At 41.4% G+C, this 19,999-nt stretch overlaps 1 protein-coding gene across 1 annotated transcript in view; it reads right to left on the bottom strand.

Annotated features, from left to right (window-relative positions):
• Nucleotides 1-14,486, bottom strand: part of rarga (retinoic acid receptor gamma a) — a 35,158-nt gene extending 20,672 nt beyond the window's left edge. The window contains exons 1-2 of the mRNA XM_046869448.1: nucleotides 13,869-14,486; nucleotides 4,703-4,980 (exon numbers count right to left, since the gene is read on the bottom strand). Of these exons, the coding sequence (XP_046725404.1) occupies nucleotides 4,703-4,859 (157 nt within the window). The 5' untranslated portion in view covers nucleotides 4,860-4,980; nucleotides 13,869-14,486. The remainder of the gene's footprint in view (nucleotides 1-4,702; nucleotides 4,981-13,868) is intronic.
• Nucleotides 14,487-19,999: the final 5,513 nt, after the last annotated feature.

Here is a 19,999-nt window from a genome sequence, read left to right as displayed (position 1 = left end):
AGCTCAGGAAAGGCCACGTAATCTTGTGCTGCCATCTGACTCGGGCTTATTTTAGATGTTGGTTTAGTGAGATGGTCTTGAAACAGCTTCAAGCATTCTGTCTCATGCTCAGTCCCACATGGCTCCATGTAAAAAATGGAAAACCGCTAGCCATTGAACGTTTTTTTTTTTGCCAAAAAAGCTCCCCTCATCCTCTTTAGATGACCCACCCACTGTGCAAGTCCCCTCCCCTGATCGCCACTGTGGGGTCAATGCCCTGCACGTCATACCCGGTTCTGTCTGTTGGAATCTCGAATGCTCCTCCTACTCTTGATACTGGCTTCTTCATCTTCATCTGTCATCATGTGGAAACACCAGTGGACTGTGTTCTAAGTATTCAGCCGCTCGATCCCACCACTTTTCTTTTGCTCCGTCCCACTGGAATGGTGAGATCGAGATTGGATATCCAGCTGAGGATTGGAGATGTGTGGAAATTGGAAAGCAGAAGCTGTGAGAATTGAGAGTAAATTCCATTTGCTATTAATCTTAGAAAAAAAAAAAAAAAGCTGTGCCACTTGTGAGCGCATGTACTTGCAAAATCTGGTTTTATCCCCCTATCATGCTCACCCTATCATAACAACACTTAAATCGGTTGAAAAGTGTCCAGGGCCAAAAGGATCAAGGCCTAGGAAAATGCCTATGGGTCTGAGAGCATAGCAACATAACAAACCAAGTAGGTGTCTCAGACTTACTGTGTAAGAGATGGTAGTTAGATTTAGTCCTCGCTTCATTTCTTCGAAAGAGAGTGACGCAGCGAGGCTTTAGTCCTTTTGTCTCCTTATCTGTACACTCCACTTAGACAGATCTGAAAATCTCGATTTAATTGATAATGCCGCTACAAAAAGCCATCATGTTCATGAATTGCTTACTATCAAAGCTATCAAATCGTGCATACAACTATACGAGTTTGCATAAACATCTTCACTGTGTCAACACTCATTAATATGAAAAGTTAAACTCTCTTACAAATATTCCAGTAAAAACATATTCAATTGCGCTTCACTGTGGAGATTTCCTGTACAACACTGTTTTACTATTGTATTCTACAAAGATCAGCATAGGAGATCAAGTGAATAGAGTTATTAATGTCCTTAAAATAAAGGAAACTTTTTTATCAGTTGCTCCTGGACTCTGGGTTCTTTGTTTTGTTCTGTTTTTCTGCCTTAAGCCCAGATGAGGGTGAACATGAGGGCATTCAGTTCTGGCCACCAACAATGAGGCTGAATCATCTGGAACGTCACGTCTTGATTGCATTGTTTCCTGCTGTAACGATTTATTAGCAAGGACTTCAAAAGGATGGTAAACAGACTGGCGAATACATCAAGGGTCCACGTGCCTGATTCATTCAATATGAAGTTGAACAGAGTTGTTTACAATAAAGGCTTTTAGCAAAAAAAAGTAAGAAAAAAAAACATCAGTTCCTATTGGGGCTAAATGAAGAGAGAATGAAAGCGAAGGTGTAAACAGGAAATAATGGAATCTTAATGCCTATGAGGAAGTGTCCAGACCAAGTATATACTTTACTCTCATTCCATTTCTCTCTCTCTCTCTCTCTCACTCAGATTTTTTTCTCATTCACTCTCTCGTACACACACGCACACACATATGCACACACAGGCATGCACATATTCACAGAGCAGGGGCAGCCAAGAGCTGTGCTGAAACCCAATACTTCAAGTGAACTTTTTTAAAAGAATAAATAATCAGGACCAGTGAGCTGTTTGCACTCAGACCCTTAACCGCCACTCTCCTCTCCATTTTCCTCTCCTCTGATTTTTAAACAGACGTTTCTCAGTGCTCTTTTTCACACAGGCTGGGAACAATTCTTAAAAAGTAACATGTGAGTGTGTATGTGTGTGTGTGTGTGTGTGTGTGTGTGTGTGTGTGTGTGTGTGTGTGTGTGCGAAGGAAAAAACAGATGCAAATTTCCACTAGGTTTTTTTTTTATTCATGTAATTTTCAATTGCAATGCTGAAACATGAGATCTTGGCTAGAGCAAGTTTGGAATCTGCAAGCTGGATTTGTGTGTGTTTGTGTGTGTGTGTGTGTGTGTGTGTGTGTGTGTGTGTGTGTGTGTGTGTGCTTGTTGGGGCTGAAGCATGCAGATTTTTGTGCATAGCTAAACAATTAGACCATTTCTTTCCTGAAGGGGCAGCATTGCACTTTTTTTTTTAGGGGAAGCAACAAGCTGAAACTAGCACATCATTCCTCAAGACACACCACATCGCAAAAGGATTTGCAGGGGGAAAAAAGGAGGAAAAACTGAAAGTAAGCTTCTGTAAATTGTAACGACTAAAGACTTTGGTATTGGTGCTACAGCTGGTCCTGAAGGTGTCTATGGAGATACATTAAATGAGCTTTGCAAAACATGCTTCCATTCTGATTGGCTGAAATTCACTGGAGTGTTTCAAAGCTGAGTGTAAATGTTATCACATGGCAAGTGTTGCTAAGGCCTCTGATGATGACAGGGGATCAGCATAGATTTTGGATGCAGCGGGGTATGGCAGAGCCGGAATGCCACAGACACAAACACTCTCTCTCTCACACACACACACACACACACACACACACACACACACACACACATACACACACACACACACACACACAAAACTGTCTATGAGAGCAGAGCAACAAGCTGAGATTCACATATGACACACTGCTATAAAAAAATATTTTTAATAGGCTACATTTTTTTCTTCTCTTCAAAAGCTTTCCACCTTTTTGTGTTTATTTTATTAGCCTCCCTCATTCCCTGCTCTCTCTTCCAACCTTCTGTCCCCGTCCTATCAAAACAGGCATTACGGAGAGACATGTGCCAACACTTAGGATCATGAGAGATGCTCAAACCTGTCTGCACATCTGCACGCTGAACGTGCAACAAAGCCAAGAGCATGTCTGCACTCTGCAGGCAGATACACACAAGCCTGAGGAAAAATGCACAACACACTCACACACACACACACACACACACACACACACACACACACACACACACACACACACACTTAAATACAAGCTCCTCTTTGCAGTGGGCCTATTATGAGCCGGGGATTTTTGCTGTCTAGCCAACAGACTGCTTTGACAACAATGGGGAAGCCTGTTAAAGCAACTCCTTCAAAAGTAAACCAGCACCACGACAATGGCAGCGTGTCAGTAAAATGACTTATGGCATGTCTGTCTGAAAAGAATGTCAAACTCCATCCAGAAAAAGGGGGCGCCTCTGTGGGGTTTTGACGCTCGCCCAAACCCCAAACCCCAGACCCTGCTGAACTCATACTGTGGGGCAGCCTGGTAGTTCCAACTCTGAAAAAAAATGCGGAACCTGTCTTTTTTTTTAATTATCCTAGAGATCTATGTGAGCCAGGCCTGATTATTTAAATCCACATTTGGCAAGTCAGGACACTATGATGGATCCTCTATGACCGATTTCTCCACATTCATACGAGTGTTTTTCCATGATGGCGACTCAGTCTTGGCCGTCTTTGTACACAAAGGTGTATGTTTTTCATTTGCAGGAGAGGGAGACAGAGAGGCTCTCTGTTGGTGTGTTTTCATAGCAGGGTGTGTTCTTGGATTCCGCCACATTAGGAACGTCACCCCCAGGTGCTCCTCTCTCTCTCTCTCTCTCTCTCTCTCTCTCTCTCTCTCACACACACACACACACACACACACACACACACACACACACACATATCTCCACACCCACTTCTGTCTCTCTTTCTCTTTCTCTCTGTCTCTCCCTCTCTCTCACACACACACACACACACACACACACACACACACACACACACACACACACACACACACACACATATCTCCCCACCCACTTCTGTCTTTCTTTCTCTTTCTCTCTGTCTCTCTTTCTGTGTAAATAAATACCTAGTGGATTAGGTTGGCAGCATGAAGGAGGGGGTATTGATTGACATCTGAAAGGCAAGAGTGCTGTTTGGGCATGCTGAAGACTGAGAGAGACACCACACCAGGAGAATGTGTGCATGTCTGTGTGAGAAGGTGGGGGGACTCATTGTCTTTTACTTACTTGTTGCCACCCATAAACTCCCCCAGCAGCCAGATAAGATTTCAAATCACTGTTTTAACTTTTCACCCTTAACCACTACCTTACTGACAAGAAATCCCCCCCACCCCATCCCATTCACCCACCTCCATTTATTTTTACTTGCCAGAAACACACAGACCGCTAATGACACACTCTGACTCCAAAATAACTTTATAGGTTCACTTCTTTCACATGGCCAAGACAATCAGTTCTAAAGGAACAAAGGTTTTGTACAAAAAAGTAGTTTTTATTTAATGCTTAACTTCTGGTTTGGCCATTTAGTGTTCAACAGCGCCCTCTAGGATCTAACTTAAGTTGCAAAAAAACAATAATTCGATCCTTTTTTTTTTTTTCTTTCTTCATTTATTTTCTTTCTTTTTACACATGGCTGTGTTTATTTCCTCTTTTTCTTTCATTGGTCTTTAATATGAAATTTCAGGCACCCTGTAAAGGCTAATCTAGCTCCTGACAACCTCAAAAAGGTTAATGATCTGGACATACTGTTTTAATCATGCTGTGCTATGTGCAGTTTGACAGAGAGATAGAGAGAGAGAGAGAGAGAGAGAGAGAGAGAGAGAGATAAAGAGACAGAGATGTACTCACACAAGGCCGCCATCTCTTTCGGAAGGTCCGCCCCGAAGCGGCCAAACAGACTGCCATTGGCCATCAGGTCAAAGGGGGAGTGGCTTCGCATGGAGTTGAAGGCAAATGGGTAGACAGCGGGTGGGAAGCCGGGCATGTGACTACGATTGGTGGCCATGGCGACACGGCAGGCCGAGGCTCTGATTGGCTGGCCCTGTGATCCCGGCCAAGCTGCCAGGGTGATGGAGGGTTACTTCACCTGGCGTACTCAGTGCTGCAGTTACTCAAACTCGGAGGATCTACACAAGAGAAAACAAAACAAAACAAAAAAAAAAAACCATAAGCTTTTGATTAGAAGAACACCACGAAGTCGAGCGTGAGACTCAATAAAATTGCACAATAAATCAAAAGCGGTGAATGACAGCTGCTTAGATACCTGCCAAAAGCGTGTTCAGATGACTGTGGGTGTATGCATGCATGGAGAGGGTTTGAAGTACAAAAAGTACCAGAGAAAGCAGAGAGCAATAAAAATGAAAAGGCAAAGCAAAAAAAAAGGGGGTAGAGGGAGGGGAAAGGAAAATAAGAAAGTGGTTAGGAAAAAGAAGGAGCGAGAGAGAGAGAGAGAGAGAGAGAGAGAGAGCTCTTGTTCCTGCACTTTTGAAAAGCGTCCAGACTTTTGCAGTTCTTCCAGGCATTGCCATATGATTTAAATCACCAGAACTCCACAAGAAAGAACCTCTCTGTTTGTGCTGCCAGGCCAGCTCAGCCCCAGCCAGGCTCCGGGCCCTGAACTGCCCCACTCACCCCAATGGAGAGAAAGAGAGAGAGAGACAGAGAGAGAGAGAAGCAGGAAAGTTGAAGGGCAAAAAAAGGAGATAAATTTGCATGTGCTACACTGAACTTTGTTGAACTTGTAATTTTTTTAGCTCTACAGCTCTCTAGCTCTACTATTCTCTCACAAACTTTGTGCCGTCTTATCCACTTTTCGCTTGCCACAGTGATTTTATGAGTGGGTGGGGGCCAGCGGCCTATTCTTTACAGGTGACTTTCATCCCCCTGTGAACACACCGAGCCAAGCTTTTGGAAGTGCTGTGGCTTATGCAGCAGTGGAGGGAAAGCAAAAAAAACAACAACAAATAACTGGAAATAAACAAGTCTAAAGGGGGATAGGCAACTGAAAATACGGATTGTCTGGAAACAAGCAGCTCAACCTCTGGGCACTGGAGGGCACCAGTGGAGACCGAATAATGCTCCATAAAGCACTTCCATGACACAGAATACTGCTGTCCTTTCTTTCAAATCACAAGCACATAGAAAATCAGTCGCATGAATTTAAAAGTGGTACGTCGTTCACTCAAACAAAATGATGTAAGGTGCACTATCTGCTGAAATGTGTGCCATCCTAAAACTTAAAAGCATCAGGCTTCAAACTTTTCTCACTGAGTGCTTTCTTCTCATGGTCTCTAAATATACGTCTCCTGAAAGCACGCACGCACGCCCTCACGCACACACACACACACACACACACACACACACACACACACACACACACACACACCCTCCCTACATGTCTTTCTGGCTCTTTCTCTTTCAACAGAGCCAGTTAATTACAGCCTACTGCTGCAGGCAGCTTGAAACCGCCACTAATTTAGAGTTCCATTACCGTAAACTGTTCCACATGTGCATCCGCGGCTCAGGCGGCCTCGAGTGGCCACGTCTCAGGAAGGAGCAAGGCGGAGAGGCACCCGCCCCCAGCCAGCCAGCCAGCCAGCCAGCCAGCCAGCTACCGCCACAGGGCCTTGCCATCCCTCTCTCTCCCTTCACCCTGTCTCCCTTTTTTCTCCTAAGCCCCCCTCTTCTTTCTTTTTCTGTCTTTCTGAGTCTGTTTTTCATCCTCTCGTCTCCTAAGGGCTCCCCAATTTTTTTTTTTTTTTAAGTTCTGTGGCCTCACCCCCTATTTTTTTCAACCTATGCTCCCCCCACCCCACCCCACCCTCATCCCCGACTGCTTATACAACGCCTCGCATGACCCCACAGAACTTTTCCATATGTAACAGATATCATTTGGAAGTCGCCGCTCGATGAAAGTGCACATGGCCTGAAGTTCCACGCAGGTGCCTGAGAGACTCCACTCAGCTGCTGTGACAGAACAAATGCGTTTTTCTGGACGGTTCTCAAATACGTGGAGAAGAAAGCCAGTCCCAAGGTCCCATCCACAGCCATTACACAATCATTACGAACAGACAATAAGAGATGTGTTTTCTTCACGTTTTTAATCAAAGCCAGGAAATGCCTGCTTCAGATTGAATACAGACCTTTTTTTTCTTCTTTTTTTTTCTGACTTCTGCTAAATGTTTGTCTGCCTTAGAAGTTCAAAGCGATGTGAAAAAGTAACTCAAAACTTTTATATTTCACTATTAGAGCTTTTTTTTCCAGCTAATCAGAATCAAATGTGAATTGAAAAAAACAAAGACGGTGCAAAGCAAAAAGTTAAAAAAAGCTGAATTAAAAAACTTGCTATTACTTGAACGTGACGCCTCTACAAAGGCTGAGAGTGTCACCACTCATAAATCAAAACAGCTCAGGAAATGAATCGATGACTCTTGCAGGAAATCGTTGAGTAAAAAAACATTTACATTTATGTCCAATATTTGTTTCATATTCCAGTCTTTTTTTATATACTTTTAACAACAACAAAAAAAGTTTTTCAATGAGCACAATTCTGGTGTGTCCCTGAGTAAAGGTTTCAACCAGGCATCTTAAAAAGGGTATTAAAAAGGGAGCCATGTTCCTAGAATTTTCCCCAAAACACAGTAATGAATTAATAAAAACAAGCTGGCGCCAGCGTGTTTTAATGAGTCACATTGGCTTTTTTACGCGGACTGCGCTGGGTTTATGGAGCACAGACAGCATGGAGTGAGCTCATTCCCCCAACACCCTCAGCCCAGTATCTGGCACAGCCCCCAAAGCCCTGAGGACACACACATATACATATATATATATATATATATATATATATATATATATATATATATATATATATATACCACAAGCACACATAAGTACATACACATATGGTCTCTTATTACGGCTATATTCTGGCAGACTCACTCACACACACACACACACACACACACACACACACACAAAGTCGTTCACCGTGTCTGGCAACTCTAGTGGACTCGGGGGGCACGCAGCAGGCCCACAGTGTTTGCAGGGATTAAAAGCCCAAGCTGGGACTTTCCACCAACCTCTGCTTTCACTGCTGACTCGGGCTTTGACCAAACTTTTTTCGACACATCATTAGCTGAGCATGCAGAGGCTTATTAGTCCCAGAGAGACAGAAAAAGACAGGGAAACAGACAGAAGCTCTGAGCATGGTTGATGATGCATTTTGGGTCTATAGTAATGTCACAGGCACATGATTGATGGTCAGGGTTGGCCCTTGCCGGAGGTGCTGAAAACACTGTGAAAGAGGGTTCTGGAGGGTCGAGTTTTCCAGAGTCGAGTGTCCCCTTTGCTCTCGGGGATCGGGTGTCGCTCATGCACCGTCATTCTCACACTCTTTATTCGATAAAACAACCACTCGAGACTTAAGCACCAAAGTGACCATAGGGTCCACCGCCAGGAGCAAAGAGAGAGAAAAGGAGAGAAAAATAAGACGACACAATATGTCGTTACAAAAAGATTCAGGTGAATAGGGCTTTTCTCCATATGAACCCTTCTTGCCCTGGTGATAGGACTCATGGTTTTTGGGGGTCACTTCCTGCCTCCTCTAGTTCTCTCTAAATATTTCCACTCTATAGTCTTAAATATATGGATCATATACTCGGCTTTAAATTTCCACATTTGCTTTTCATCAAAGGGACATTCTTGTGAGAAGGTCTAACCACAGCCTGGAGTCTTGGATTCGTCTGGGTTAATAAGAAGCGGGAAAAACAGGAGAGGGTGTATACTGGGGAAGTTTGGAGCTTTAAAGCTTTTTTATGACAAGAAATCAAATGGGAAAGAACTTTCTACTCAGCACTAAAGAAATAAAATGTACTTCTTTGTAATGTGGTCAAATTGCTTTCGGTGACTGGCACACTTCACGTTCTTCTCTGACGCTTCAAAGAAAGACTTGCCCACTCCTGTTCTTTGTGTGCTAACACATGCCTCGAATACATATTGCACAAGATCCAAACTAATTCCCCCAAAACAAAACGTGTTGAGCAGAAATTATTTGCAAAACAAACTTGTTGTTGAGGAATTGTAATATTTTTGGAGAGATTTATATCCTGTGTATGAAATGGCGAACATATGCACGCAAGTCAACGCTCAACCTGGAGCATTTCTTGGGGAAACTATCTGTCTCTGTGTTTTGCCGGGGAGATGTTTGCAGGAAATCCGTGGTGAAATCATGCCGGCCTTGTGTGCCATGGCTGCCTATAAAAAAGTGCATGTGGATCCAATTGAATAAAGATGTCTGAATGTGAAGTGTGTTGTGCAAAACATTTGGGCTGCTGCTGAGATGCCCCCAGGCGAAGAAGGGTTCGAGTGGTCACGAGCTTGGGCAACGAGTGCACATCACAACAAAGTATGAAGGAGGAGCAGGAGCCAGACAAGATGCACACACACACACACACAAACACACTAAGTTTGTGTTTTCTTTTCTTCTTTCCTTCTAAAAGCATTTATTTTCCTTTTCTCCTAGTAATTTCTGCCTTTCTTTTTTTCCTTTTTCCAACTTTTCCCCCTCAATGTATATTTCTGGGCTGCTTAAAATTGAACGTTGTTATTCCACAAAGGACTAAGCCATCACAACTCACTAACATATACAATAAACAGTAAACCAGCATGCTCTTAGATTGGCATGTCTCAGAAGATAAAAGCAGACTGAACCAGTCTCTCTTGGCACCCGGGACATATCTTTAACACCTAGGAAAAAAAATAAACAAACAAAAAAAAAAACTTTGACCAAGCAGTAACCCAGAACCTGCCATGCAGAACCCGTCACTTGAGAATCACTCGTCCTGAAGCGAAGTATCTAAAGAATCAAACTAATTGTCCTGTAATCACACCCCTTCGTGGGAGATTCTGTTTCTGTCTGCCTCTTCTGAATGGCAATAGGTGTCACAACAAGCAATTTGCACACTGTATCCGCTTTCACCCACGTAGGAAGGGAGTGGCCCGCCACTTACGAATGATTTTTGCGCCAATGAAAACCATTTCTCAATCACAGAAAACAGAAATAGATGAAAACGCTGGCTGGAAGTGTCAGTGTTGCGTTTTCAACTCAGCCACCCAGATTATATGTGTGTCACGCTGTGGCAGCTAGAACAGAAAAGACGAATGGAGTGTGATGTGACGAGAGAGAAAGAGAGAGAGAGAGAGAGAGAGAGAGAGAGAGAGAGAGAGAGAGAGAGAGAGAGAGAGAGAGAGGACTGAAGCCACTGACATTAGTGTTCCATGATGTGATGGTGAACCTCAGGAGGGAAAAAAAGAGCAGTGGACAGAGGACGGGGAAACAGGGGAGGATTAAAAGAGTCTTCAAACCAAAAACAAGGGAGAAGCTCGAAAACATTATTAGGACAAATTACTTACGGTTTAAATGCATTATTTTGCTATGTGCAATTGGACAGTGAGTAACAGCTACCAAGTCAAAAGACATCATCCAATTGGCTATTCACTTTTTTTTTTAAGTTATTAAATATTTATAACTATATATTACATAAAGGGTCACATTAAAATAACAGGCTTATATAATTGGTAAATAACTAGTTTTCTATAGTGATGTTAACACATTCCACATAAGGATTTCGGTAAAATTCTAGCCGTTCAGGCTATACTAATGCTAGCTTGCTAGAAAACTTGATAGCTAAAGAAATCGAGCTATTTCGGTTTTTAGATGCACTTAATGGTTCATATCCTTATCCCTAATTATTAGAGTCGGATTTGCTAACACGTCTGTAAGATTTTATCAACAGTGGTTGAGATGCAGGAGGTAAAATATGATTATAGGTGTAAAACACAAACAAAGTGGATAACTTTCCGGGTCATTTGTTTTTTTATGCCTTTGGAAAAGAAACTAGGAGTAAATTGATTACATATGCATTTTCTAATCAAAGTGCAAATGAAACGAGACAAAGTAAAAAATTAAAGTTTTGCGTTGATTGGTATTAAGTAAACATAGTTTTTTAATAAAAAAAAAAAAACTCAAACTAGCGTAAATGGATTTGCAATTAGATTGAGTGAAGCATTTTGATGCTTATGATGAGACCCTGTACTATATATAGTCGTTTTGAGTATACTGATAGCTAATAGCATATTTTTCCCCTCTTGTTCAAGATCTGCGTTGCTTGGTTTTCAATTCAAAATAGTTTTCCAATTTAAAAAGATCAAGCTAGCGTAAATGGATTTTCAATTAGTGTGTGTGTGAAACATTTTGATGCTCGTGATGAGACCCTGTACTATATATAGTCATTTCGAGCTACTGATAGCTAATAGCATATTTTTTTCCTTTCTCATTCAAGATTGTGAGCAAAAATCATGTACTAAATCCACTCTGATTGCAGCTGTGGCTTGAAAACACAGAAAAGGGGAACAAAAAAGCCATAATTGAGCTGCTCTTGGTGCTCGCTGTTTCACACAAGCTCCGTTTATTTTGTCAGACAATTAGGCGTCTCTCGTTACAGTAGCTCAGGAGTATAAACACACACACTCGCCACATACTCCACACACACCTACACACAAACACACACACACACACACACACACACACACACACACACACAATATGCACATTAATATAAGTCCTAGCATGCACGCAAGCACACTCAGGCAGGAAAAAAAAGAACTTCAAACAGCAGATGTTCATCTTTCACACAAACACATACAGACATGAGCACACGCTGCCCGACACACAAAGCGTTACATACACACATCTTTACACACCTGCAAAAATATACAGGGGGGAAATAGTGATCTGACGGCTTCCTACGTAATTATAGGGTATAGGAAGCCTTGTTCCCTAGCTGCCTTCCCCATCTCTCATTTTGCCCATCAACCACCTGTCTGGCTCCACCCTGACGTTTGCACTTCATTCGCTTGAGAAAGAATTCTTGACAGTGGAAGAAAAAAAAGAAGAGACACGAGACCCTGACACAGTGGGGTGGTCCCGCCATAAAACACTGACACTTAAAAACCCCCTTTTTTTAAATCTCTGCACACTATGTTATCCTTGATCCCAATTTCTTTCAAGCAGTGGCACGCTACCAAGGCCAAAATAGTCTTTTCTCAAAAAATAAAGTAAAATTACGGTGGAAATTATTTACTTGAATATTTATATGGCACAATTCTCGTGTTTAAAAGATCCTCCTAAGACCCAGCTGTCTAAGAGTAAAAGTAGAACATATGGTTTTCAAAATCGATTGTCCTATATGCACACACGTATTACTAACCTAAAATTGGTAACCAAAAAGTTTATTTAATTATTTTACTTTATATAAAAAAACGCTGCCATTTTTTTTGTTAAAATATGATAAGATGAAGTTTTAGTTCTATACTTGTATTAGAAAAACTATCACTGTCGCATGTAACTTGCGTAGCCAGACCTGTAAAAGTGAATTACTGACAGAGAGGCTGACTGTGAAGGTACCAAACACACATTGTGTGTGTGTGTGTGTGTGTGTGTGTGTGTGTGTGTGTGTGTATATATATATATATATATATATATATATATATATATATATATATATATATAACACACACACACACACACATCACACAGAATACAATAATCATCCTATCATCTTAGTCATTGTTTCTTTGACGCCAGCGGAAATGAATGGATGCAATTGACAAGGCTATATTTAATCTGTTTATTCACAATCAGCTGAGGAATGTCTGCTGTTCCATTAAGCAGGAGTGAGAAGGCACATTACTGCTCAGGCCTGAAACATGGTGGAACGTGAATATCTGGTTTGACAATCGTTTGCTTTGCTGTGTGACGGCCCCTTTTGTCTCCGCTCGTGTAAACTCGTGGTTAATCTGAGAGATGTAAACAGCTCGGAACAGAGAAAGGCCGGGGCTTTCTAGCTAGAAAAAGTTATGATCCTGTGTGTGTGTGTGTGTGTGTGTGTGTGTGTGTGTGTGTGTGTGTGTGTGTGTATGTGTCCAAATTGATGTCTGCCTTCTTTGCAATTTGTTCGTGTCTCAGGCTCCTCCTCTGCACAGATTGTTCCTATCATTTTGTCACACATTACAAATAAATATGGAGTAGGCCTGTGCTAAATACCAGCAAAATGCCAAACACTCAACAACATAAACTTACCAAATATACCTTTTTTGAATTTCCTACTGAAATAAAAACACTCCTTTAATATAGTCAGACCAATTTAAAGTATCCACCTCGTACCATTTTCAATAACTCTTAAAAAACAATATTTTATAGATTTGCATTACTAGTTATACCTGTAGAAGTCCGGCTTATCGGGTATCAAAATCCCTTTGGCGCCACATGGTCATGCACTAACGCTGCCAAGTATCTGTCTTTGCGGTTTTCCAGCTCTCGGAAGTTGTGCAATTTGACTCAGGTGCTGAGGAACCTGCTCACCTGGCTGCTGTGTGTGCAAGTCTGTTCGCCAGCGAGACTGACAGGACGACAATAGTGAGAATTACAGACATTCTGCGATCGCAGGATTGCAGACACAATGCTTTATAGACGCAAACAGACGCAATGCGAAGGCTGTTAAAAAAAAAAAAAAACCTTTAGAATGCTGCCTTCACAGCCAGTACAACCATGCAAATGCTGAGAGTAGCTCTTTACAAACATTTCAGGACCCTGTGAGTGCTGCTCTCACCTTTTCCTGGTTAAAAGGAGGTAAAAATCTTCAGATAAATGACAGAGATAAAAAATTTAAAACACAGTTCTTGTGCTACAAACACATGGAATGAAGTCAAAGAGTGGAAAGCTGTATTTGTCCCGGGAGCTGGCCCTAGAGAATGGAAACTGTGATTGGTTTTCTCCTCTTTCCCCTAATCTGTCTTCAATTAGAGCTGACAGCACTATCAGCTCAGACTGCAGTCAAAAATGCTTTTCTTGCCTTTTCGCAGCAGAATGGAGAGAGGAAGTCCCAGGAGAAAAAGAAGAAAAAAAAAAAACAAACAAAGACATTGTTTAGAAAGTGTTCCTGAGAGCCAAACTCACCCACTTGTGCGCAGCTCCAGCCGTTGTAGAAACTTTCCCAGCTTCTCCCAGGATGAAGGAGGAGACAAGAGTGCGTGAGGAGAGGAAGCGAGTGCGCTCCTTCGTCTGTCCGAGTCTCTTTAGCTTGCAGAAGCAGAGCACAAACCGACTCACCAACTCAATTCTGTCTCTCTCATGCTTTCTTTCTCTCTTTCTTTCTTTCCTTCCCTCTCCCTCCCTCCTTCCCTTTCGTTTCTTCCTCCCTCTCTTTCCACAGGCACACACTCCCTGTGGCTCTCGGTGAGAAATAATTAGGCTCTGTGAATCATAAATGCAGCCTGGGTCATGTGATTTTAAAATAAACAGCAAATTTTTTTTGACAAGACACAAAATGTCTAGACGGAAGAAAATGAGACGTACGTTTCTTACTCTGTCTCAGAAGTCCTTTTCTTTTTCTTTTCCCCCTCCCTCTGTCTCTCTCTCTCTCTCTCTCTTTCTCTTGTTTTCCTCACCTCAATCTCCCTCTGTCGGAGAAACTGACAAACACTGAACAATGGCTGATTTTCGGATGGCAATAAGGAACTCATTTAGAAGTGCTGCATAGAGTCAGAGCTGACTGAAGCCTCGGGGTGTTCCTCCCCCTCCGTCATACGATTCCAACATAGTATTCCTACAACACCAGCTAGAAACTCCATATCCTGTAGAGGAAACCAGGGGCTTAAATGCAGGGTGTCCGTAGTGTACTATTGAACAATATGGACAACAACTATATTTGCACTGACATGCAAAGACATAAAGTGTAAGAGGGTTATACAGAGGAAACAGATGACACAAAACAAACAACTGATATGATTCAACCAAATATTCTTTCGACAGATATTGAACAGATTGTGATGATTGTTTCTTGACAGTTGTCTAAAATGACCCATTTTGGATACACGTCACAACTCAGGAATTTCAAAAAGGGTAAAAGTGGACTTCATTTCTATAATTTATTATGTTACTACACGTTTATTTTTATTATTATAACTAAACACTCTTCCTGGGTTGGTTCCTCCATCTAATTAGAAAAGAACTTTGAGCTACATCTCACTAATCTGCTAATGTTTACTGGCTACATTTAACTCAATAAGCCTGTTTTCTTTACTAATGCCAAGTTAAATTAGTATCGATTCCAGCAGATAATGTAATCGGTTAGTGCAATATTCCGAATAGTAAAAAATGGTTATTTATAGAAACTTTTTGCTTTCATCATGTGTACAATGCGTGACCAGCTCATAAAAGGGACAGCACCATTCTTTAGTCACCAGCAAACTGACTGTTGTTTGTGGCCCCAAAAGTAATAAAAGTTGCATCTTTTGTCAAAAGAATCACATATCTAAAAAAAAAGGTAGCTTTATATAAAGACTATGGGAAATTCTCTTATTTAAAAAATATATACTAGCATGCAGGTCCACCATCTTTTCAAATTTCGCAGAGAAGATAAAAGGGACCTGAAAGTACAGGAAGTCCCCTCTGGTATGGTAGCTAGGGTGTGTCTGCATATATGCCATTCTCTGTATGAGCTCATATGGGTTTATTCTGTACTGGGTGTAGATTGTGCTCGATGGGCTGTTTGTGGTTCTGGGTGTATGCCCTTGGTTGTTCCTGAATCTGATGTACTGAAATTAATTTTGGTATAAACCCCAAAACCTCATTGCAGAGACACACCTTAACTATTTCCCCTTTCATAGTGCCACCCCTTTAGTGCCCATCTCATGAACAAAAAAGTGGTTACCTGCCATCCATTGCCCAGACTTCTACAAAAACACATATTGTTGGACATATTGAGACACATATGCAAGTGAGGAAGAGATGTCCAAAATGGTTCTCATTGGAAATGTTTGAACTTCAGATTTGACATCAAAATGATAAATCCAGATTGGATTTTAAAGAATGCTCACTCCTCCTGTCCTACAGAAGAATGGTCCCAGATTATATGCAGTAACTTCAATGTCAATGTTCGTCATAACCTCTACCATCGCACAGAGCAAAAATAACCATGATCTAAGGTTTAAATGGAATGTATGGCTCCTCTGGTGGAACGGAAATGCATTCATCAATTGTCAGGAAGTTGCAGGTTTGAATTTGGAAATTGCCAAAAGGAGCAAAACTGGATGGCATTACATAGTCCCCTATCAATCAGAGTGGCACTAGACAAATGTGGGCATTTGTATGTTCCTTTAGGAACATAAAGGAAGGTGGCTAGTGCCATTTTTCAATTGTGTTCAGCTGCCCACTGATGCAACAGGAACCGTAGTTCAAAAGGTTGTGTTTGGCTGGTTTCAAACGTCTCAGAGGAAGCACATACCTTCCCACTTGGTAGCTCTCATGTGACAAGAAGATATAGCTAGTGGGAATGGAACACATTGGAGTATAAATGGGGTGGAATGCCAAACAACGAAGACTGAATCACAACTGGTTACATATATGATATTCTGGGTTGTTGGATAGAGATTTTAATTTAAATAATACAATTATTTTATTATTGAAGTATAAATCTTCATAATCAGTCCATATTTTCCCATACGACATTTAAATTTCATCTTCAGTCATGAACGCAACATTAGCAAACAGACTACATGCAAATCTGAACATGAGTAAAGGTTTCCATGATGTGTCTTTAGGTACTCTGAAATCTAAAACCTTCTACTTGAGAGAGAGAACATTTGTAGTTATGTGGACCATATCAACCACAAGTCATGTACCTGCTAGTCCATAATCTGCTTCATAATCAGAAACATTGGCTGCCCTGACAGTGGTAATGATGATTTGTTCAAGGAGAAGATGATTATGGTGGTGGTGGAGAGACCAATTATGTGATTGCATGATGTGAATTATAAACAGTACCAGTATACATCTGTTATACATGAGAAAGGCAAAGTCAGTGATATCAAGATGGGTTTGTGTATTTGTTTTTCCTGAGTTGTGGCCTGGTAGCGATCTGCAGGTTTTTAGTAGGAAAACTCTGGTCATGAACATGGCAAGCAGAGAGATGCTGCACATCATGCTCAATGGCATCTAAAATAGAATTAAGGGTAAATGGTAAAACTTTTGGTAGACCTGTTGTTATAACGTACTATTCAGTTATCCTTAATACATATTACATAACATGATTTATAAAAATGAATTATAAATAAAAAGATGTGCGGACGAATACATTGAAAAATAAAAGTTCTGGCATTTGTCTATTAAGAAATTTGATCTCCAATCTACAATACTGGGTCACATTTCACTAGATTATCCTTAATCAAAACAAAGTTAAACAAGAACAAATATTACGTTTTGATTAAAAAGCCTTTAAATCAGCTTGCCTTGGAGTAATCATATGTCTTGATGGTTCCATAAAAATCTATGTCACTGAAACTCTTTCACAAGTAGTCATTTTAAGTTTTCATGCTAAACTAGTTTAGCATGAAAACTTAAAATGACTACTTGTGAAACTTATTAAACAAATCAAAGAAGTATTGTGCGGTAAAGAACCGTAAGTCATAATCTAAAATGCATTACCTGTCTATTTTTTTCTTCTTCCATAACAATCTGTTTATCTGACTTGAATTCACAGGCAGTGACAGGCTAACCACAGTGATGTTGGCATCAGAAAGTAGTCAACAGGAAATGTTTGACGTAGCCACACTTCATGGGGAGTTCACCACTTTCTAAACTCTACTTTTGGGTAAGGTGCTTTTTCAACATTTCGTTCTGACGCGATGTGTACGAACAAGAAATCTTCACACGATTAATCTTGCGAATTACAAATCAGCAAACTCTTACTGTTTGGTTGTAAAATGAAGCCTCTAATAACTTAAACTTCGTATCTAATTCCTTAATCTTATTGTATATGTTGTATTTAATGCTTAATGTGTATGAGCAAGTGTCTACATCGGTGTGTGTGAGCGAGTGTCAGTAGCAGCCAAGTAGTAGAAAGGTCAGAGGTTAGCAGTGTTTGTGTTTCGGAGTCAGCGGAGTGTGCTGGAGGCTGAGATTTATGATCCATGTGTCGGGGAGACTGCCGAGTGCAGGATAATGAAGACAGATCAGACTACTATCTCCAAACCACCCCCTCCATTCTCTTTCTCCCTTTGTCTCTACCTCCACTTCTATGTAATATAGCATGCTTTAGTGTGCTTCCTGCCCAATTGTTAACGCTCTCTGTGTTACTGTTCTTATCCCGTTCTTTTTAATCACCTCCATGTTCCTGTCATCTTCCTGTCAGGCAATCCATCGCTTTCTGTTCTTTTCTAATTGCCTCTGACCCTGTAGACTGACATTTTTTTTTAATTATGTTATTAAGTGCAAACTACTTTGCTAGGGCTGTAATTTGTATTCCCTTGTGTAGACTTTACAATTTGACTAAGCCTTAAAGTGTGAAATATGGTTTCACACATGGGGTCATTATAAAACATATAGCTACCTTTGTGGTAGACCAGAGCTTCTTGTGTGCTCTCTCCTTTTTGTCTTCCTGTCTCACCCTCTCCTACTAATGACTTCTTCATTACATTGGGGGCAGGTCCCACTCTTGTGAATTGACATCAACCCATGGCGATGCCCTCTAACACTGTTCATTTCGCGGATGCATTCATATCGCCTTATTCACACTTTTACCCCCCTTTGGATAATTAGCATGAGTGCATGTCCTTGGAGAAAGAAAACTGTCCCTATGAAGACAGATGAGTATCTATTTGAAGCTAAGACAACAACAGCCTATGAATGCAAAAAGGAAAAAAAGCCAAAGAACAGGCTGCGGATAAGAACAGGATGGAGACTGTGACAAATTTCTAATCAGGAACACTGTGCCTGTAATGAGCTCACTGTTTTCTCGCGTTCTGATTGATTTCATGTGAAGTCCATGCCACACCAAAACGCGCAGAGGACACAAAGCAGGCGCGCATGGCCAATCTCAACATACACATAAGCAAGAAAAAAAAAAACACATACAAATAAATTAAACCCACCCATCGGTCTCACTTCATCTCTCTCACACACACACACACACAGATTCAAAGTTAGACATTCATTCCGAGAAGTCAAGGGGCTCATTCATACCGTCCTGGCAAAATGTACACTTTCGGAATCCAACTGTCATGAAGTGAAAACATACACACCAGAAAGTAACAGAGGAGGCATTTGAAAATGGAAAAATAGACATGGAAAGTGGGGGCTATTTATACCCCCTCCCATACACAGGTTAATGTCAAAACTAATTCCACAAAAATCACCTCATTTTGCATTGGTGCCAAAACCGTATGGTCTTTCTATACAGACTCCCATATGATGAGTGTGTATTTAGACTGAAAAGAAATGGTTGGAGGAACTGAAGTGGGTAACTAAAGAATGGCCCTCCTGTCTTTATATACAGCCATGATGTCACAATGAACCTTTTTTGAACTGTTAAAAATATTTTTTTCATTCGCTTTTCTCCTTTTCCTCTCGGCCTCCAAGTTTTTTTCCACCTCTCCCTCTCGCCCTCATTAGGATACCTCACTCTTGCCTGAACTCTTTCTCCAAAAACCGCACTTCTCTCCCCCTGCTATTTTTCACTCTGAGTGAGCTTGGTGAGCATAACACACCCACTCTCGTGCGCATGGGCAGTTGCCATCTCCCTCTCTCTCTGCTCCTAATTGAATCACCGCACGTGAAGCTCGCTGCCAAAAGTACCAGGATGTTCCCATTAAACCTGGACTTTGTTGAAGCAGCAGCACGAAGGCAAAGTGAGGGCGGGTAAGGGGGGAGGTGGGGGGCATTTAAACGGCTAAGAAAGAGGGGGAGGGTTAAAAGAGAGAGAAAGAAGAAAGGAGTGTTTGAGAGAGAGAGAGAGAGAGAGAGAGAGAGAGAGAGCTATTTAGTTTGGGAGGGGGGGATTGTTGAACATGTGGAAGTGATTCTGTAATTACGGCAAATCTGCGTGCGCCAGAGGAAAGGTCGTCTTTTCCATGCCTTCTCCACAAATAAAACTCCCTCTTGTGTAGCGAAAATGGCACGCTCTCAAGACACTTACTATTCAAAGCTGCAGATATAGATATAGATATAGATATATATATATATGTGCACAGCAGGCTGCCGTGAAATGACCTGGTATCAGAGCGACTAGTTGTTGGGGCCAATGATGATTT

Source organism: Silurus meridionalis, chromosome 16 (assembly GCF_014805685.1).
Source record: "Silurus meridionalis isolate SWU-2019-XX chromosome 16, ASM1480568v1, whole genome shotgun sequence".
NCBI classification, from domain to species: Eukaryota; Metazoa; Chordata; class Actinopteri; order Siluriformes; family Siluridae; genus Silurus; species Silurus meridionalis.
The sequence above is the reverse complement of the archived record's forward strand: the minus strand, read 5'-3'. Positions and strand labels throughout refer to the sequence as shown.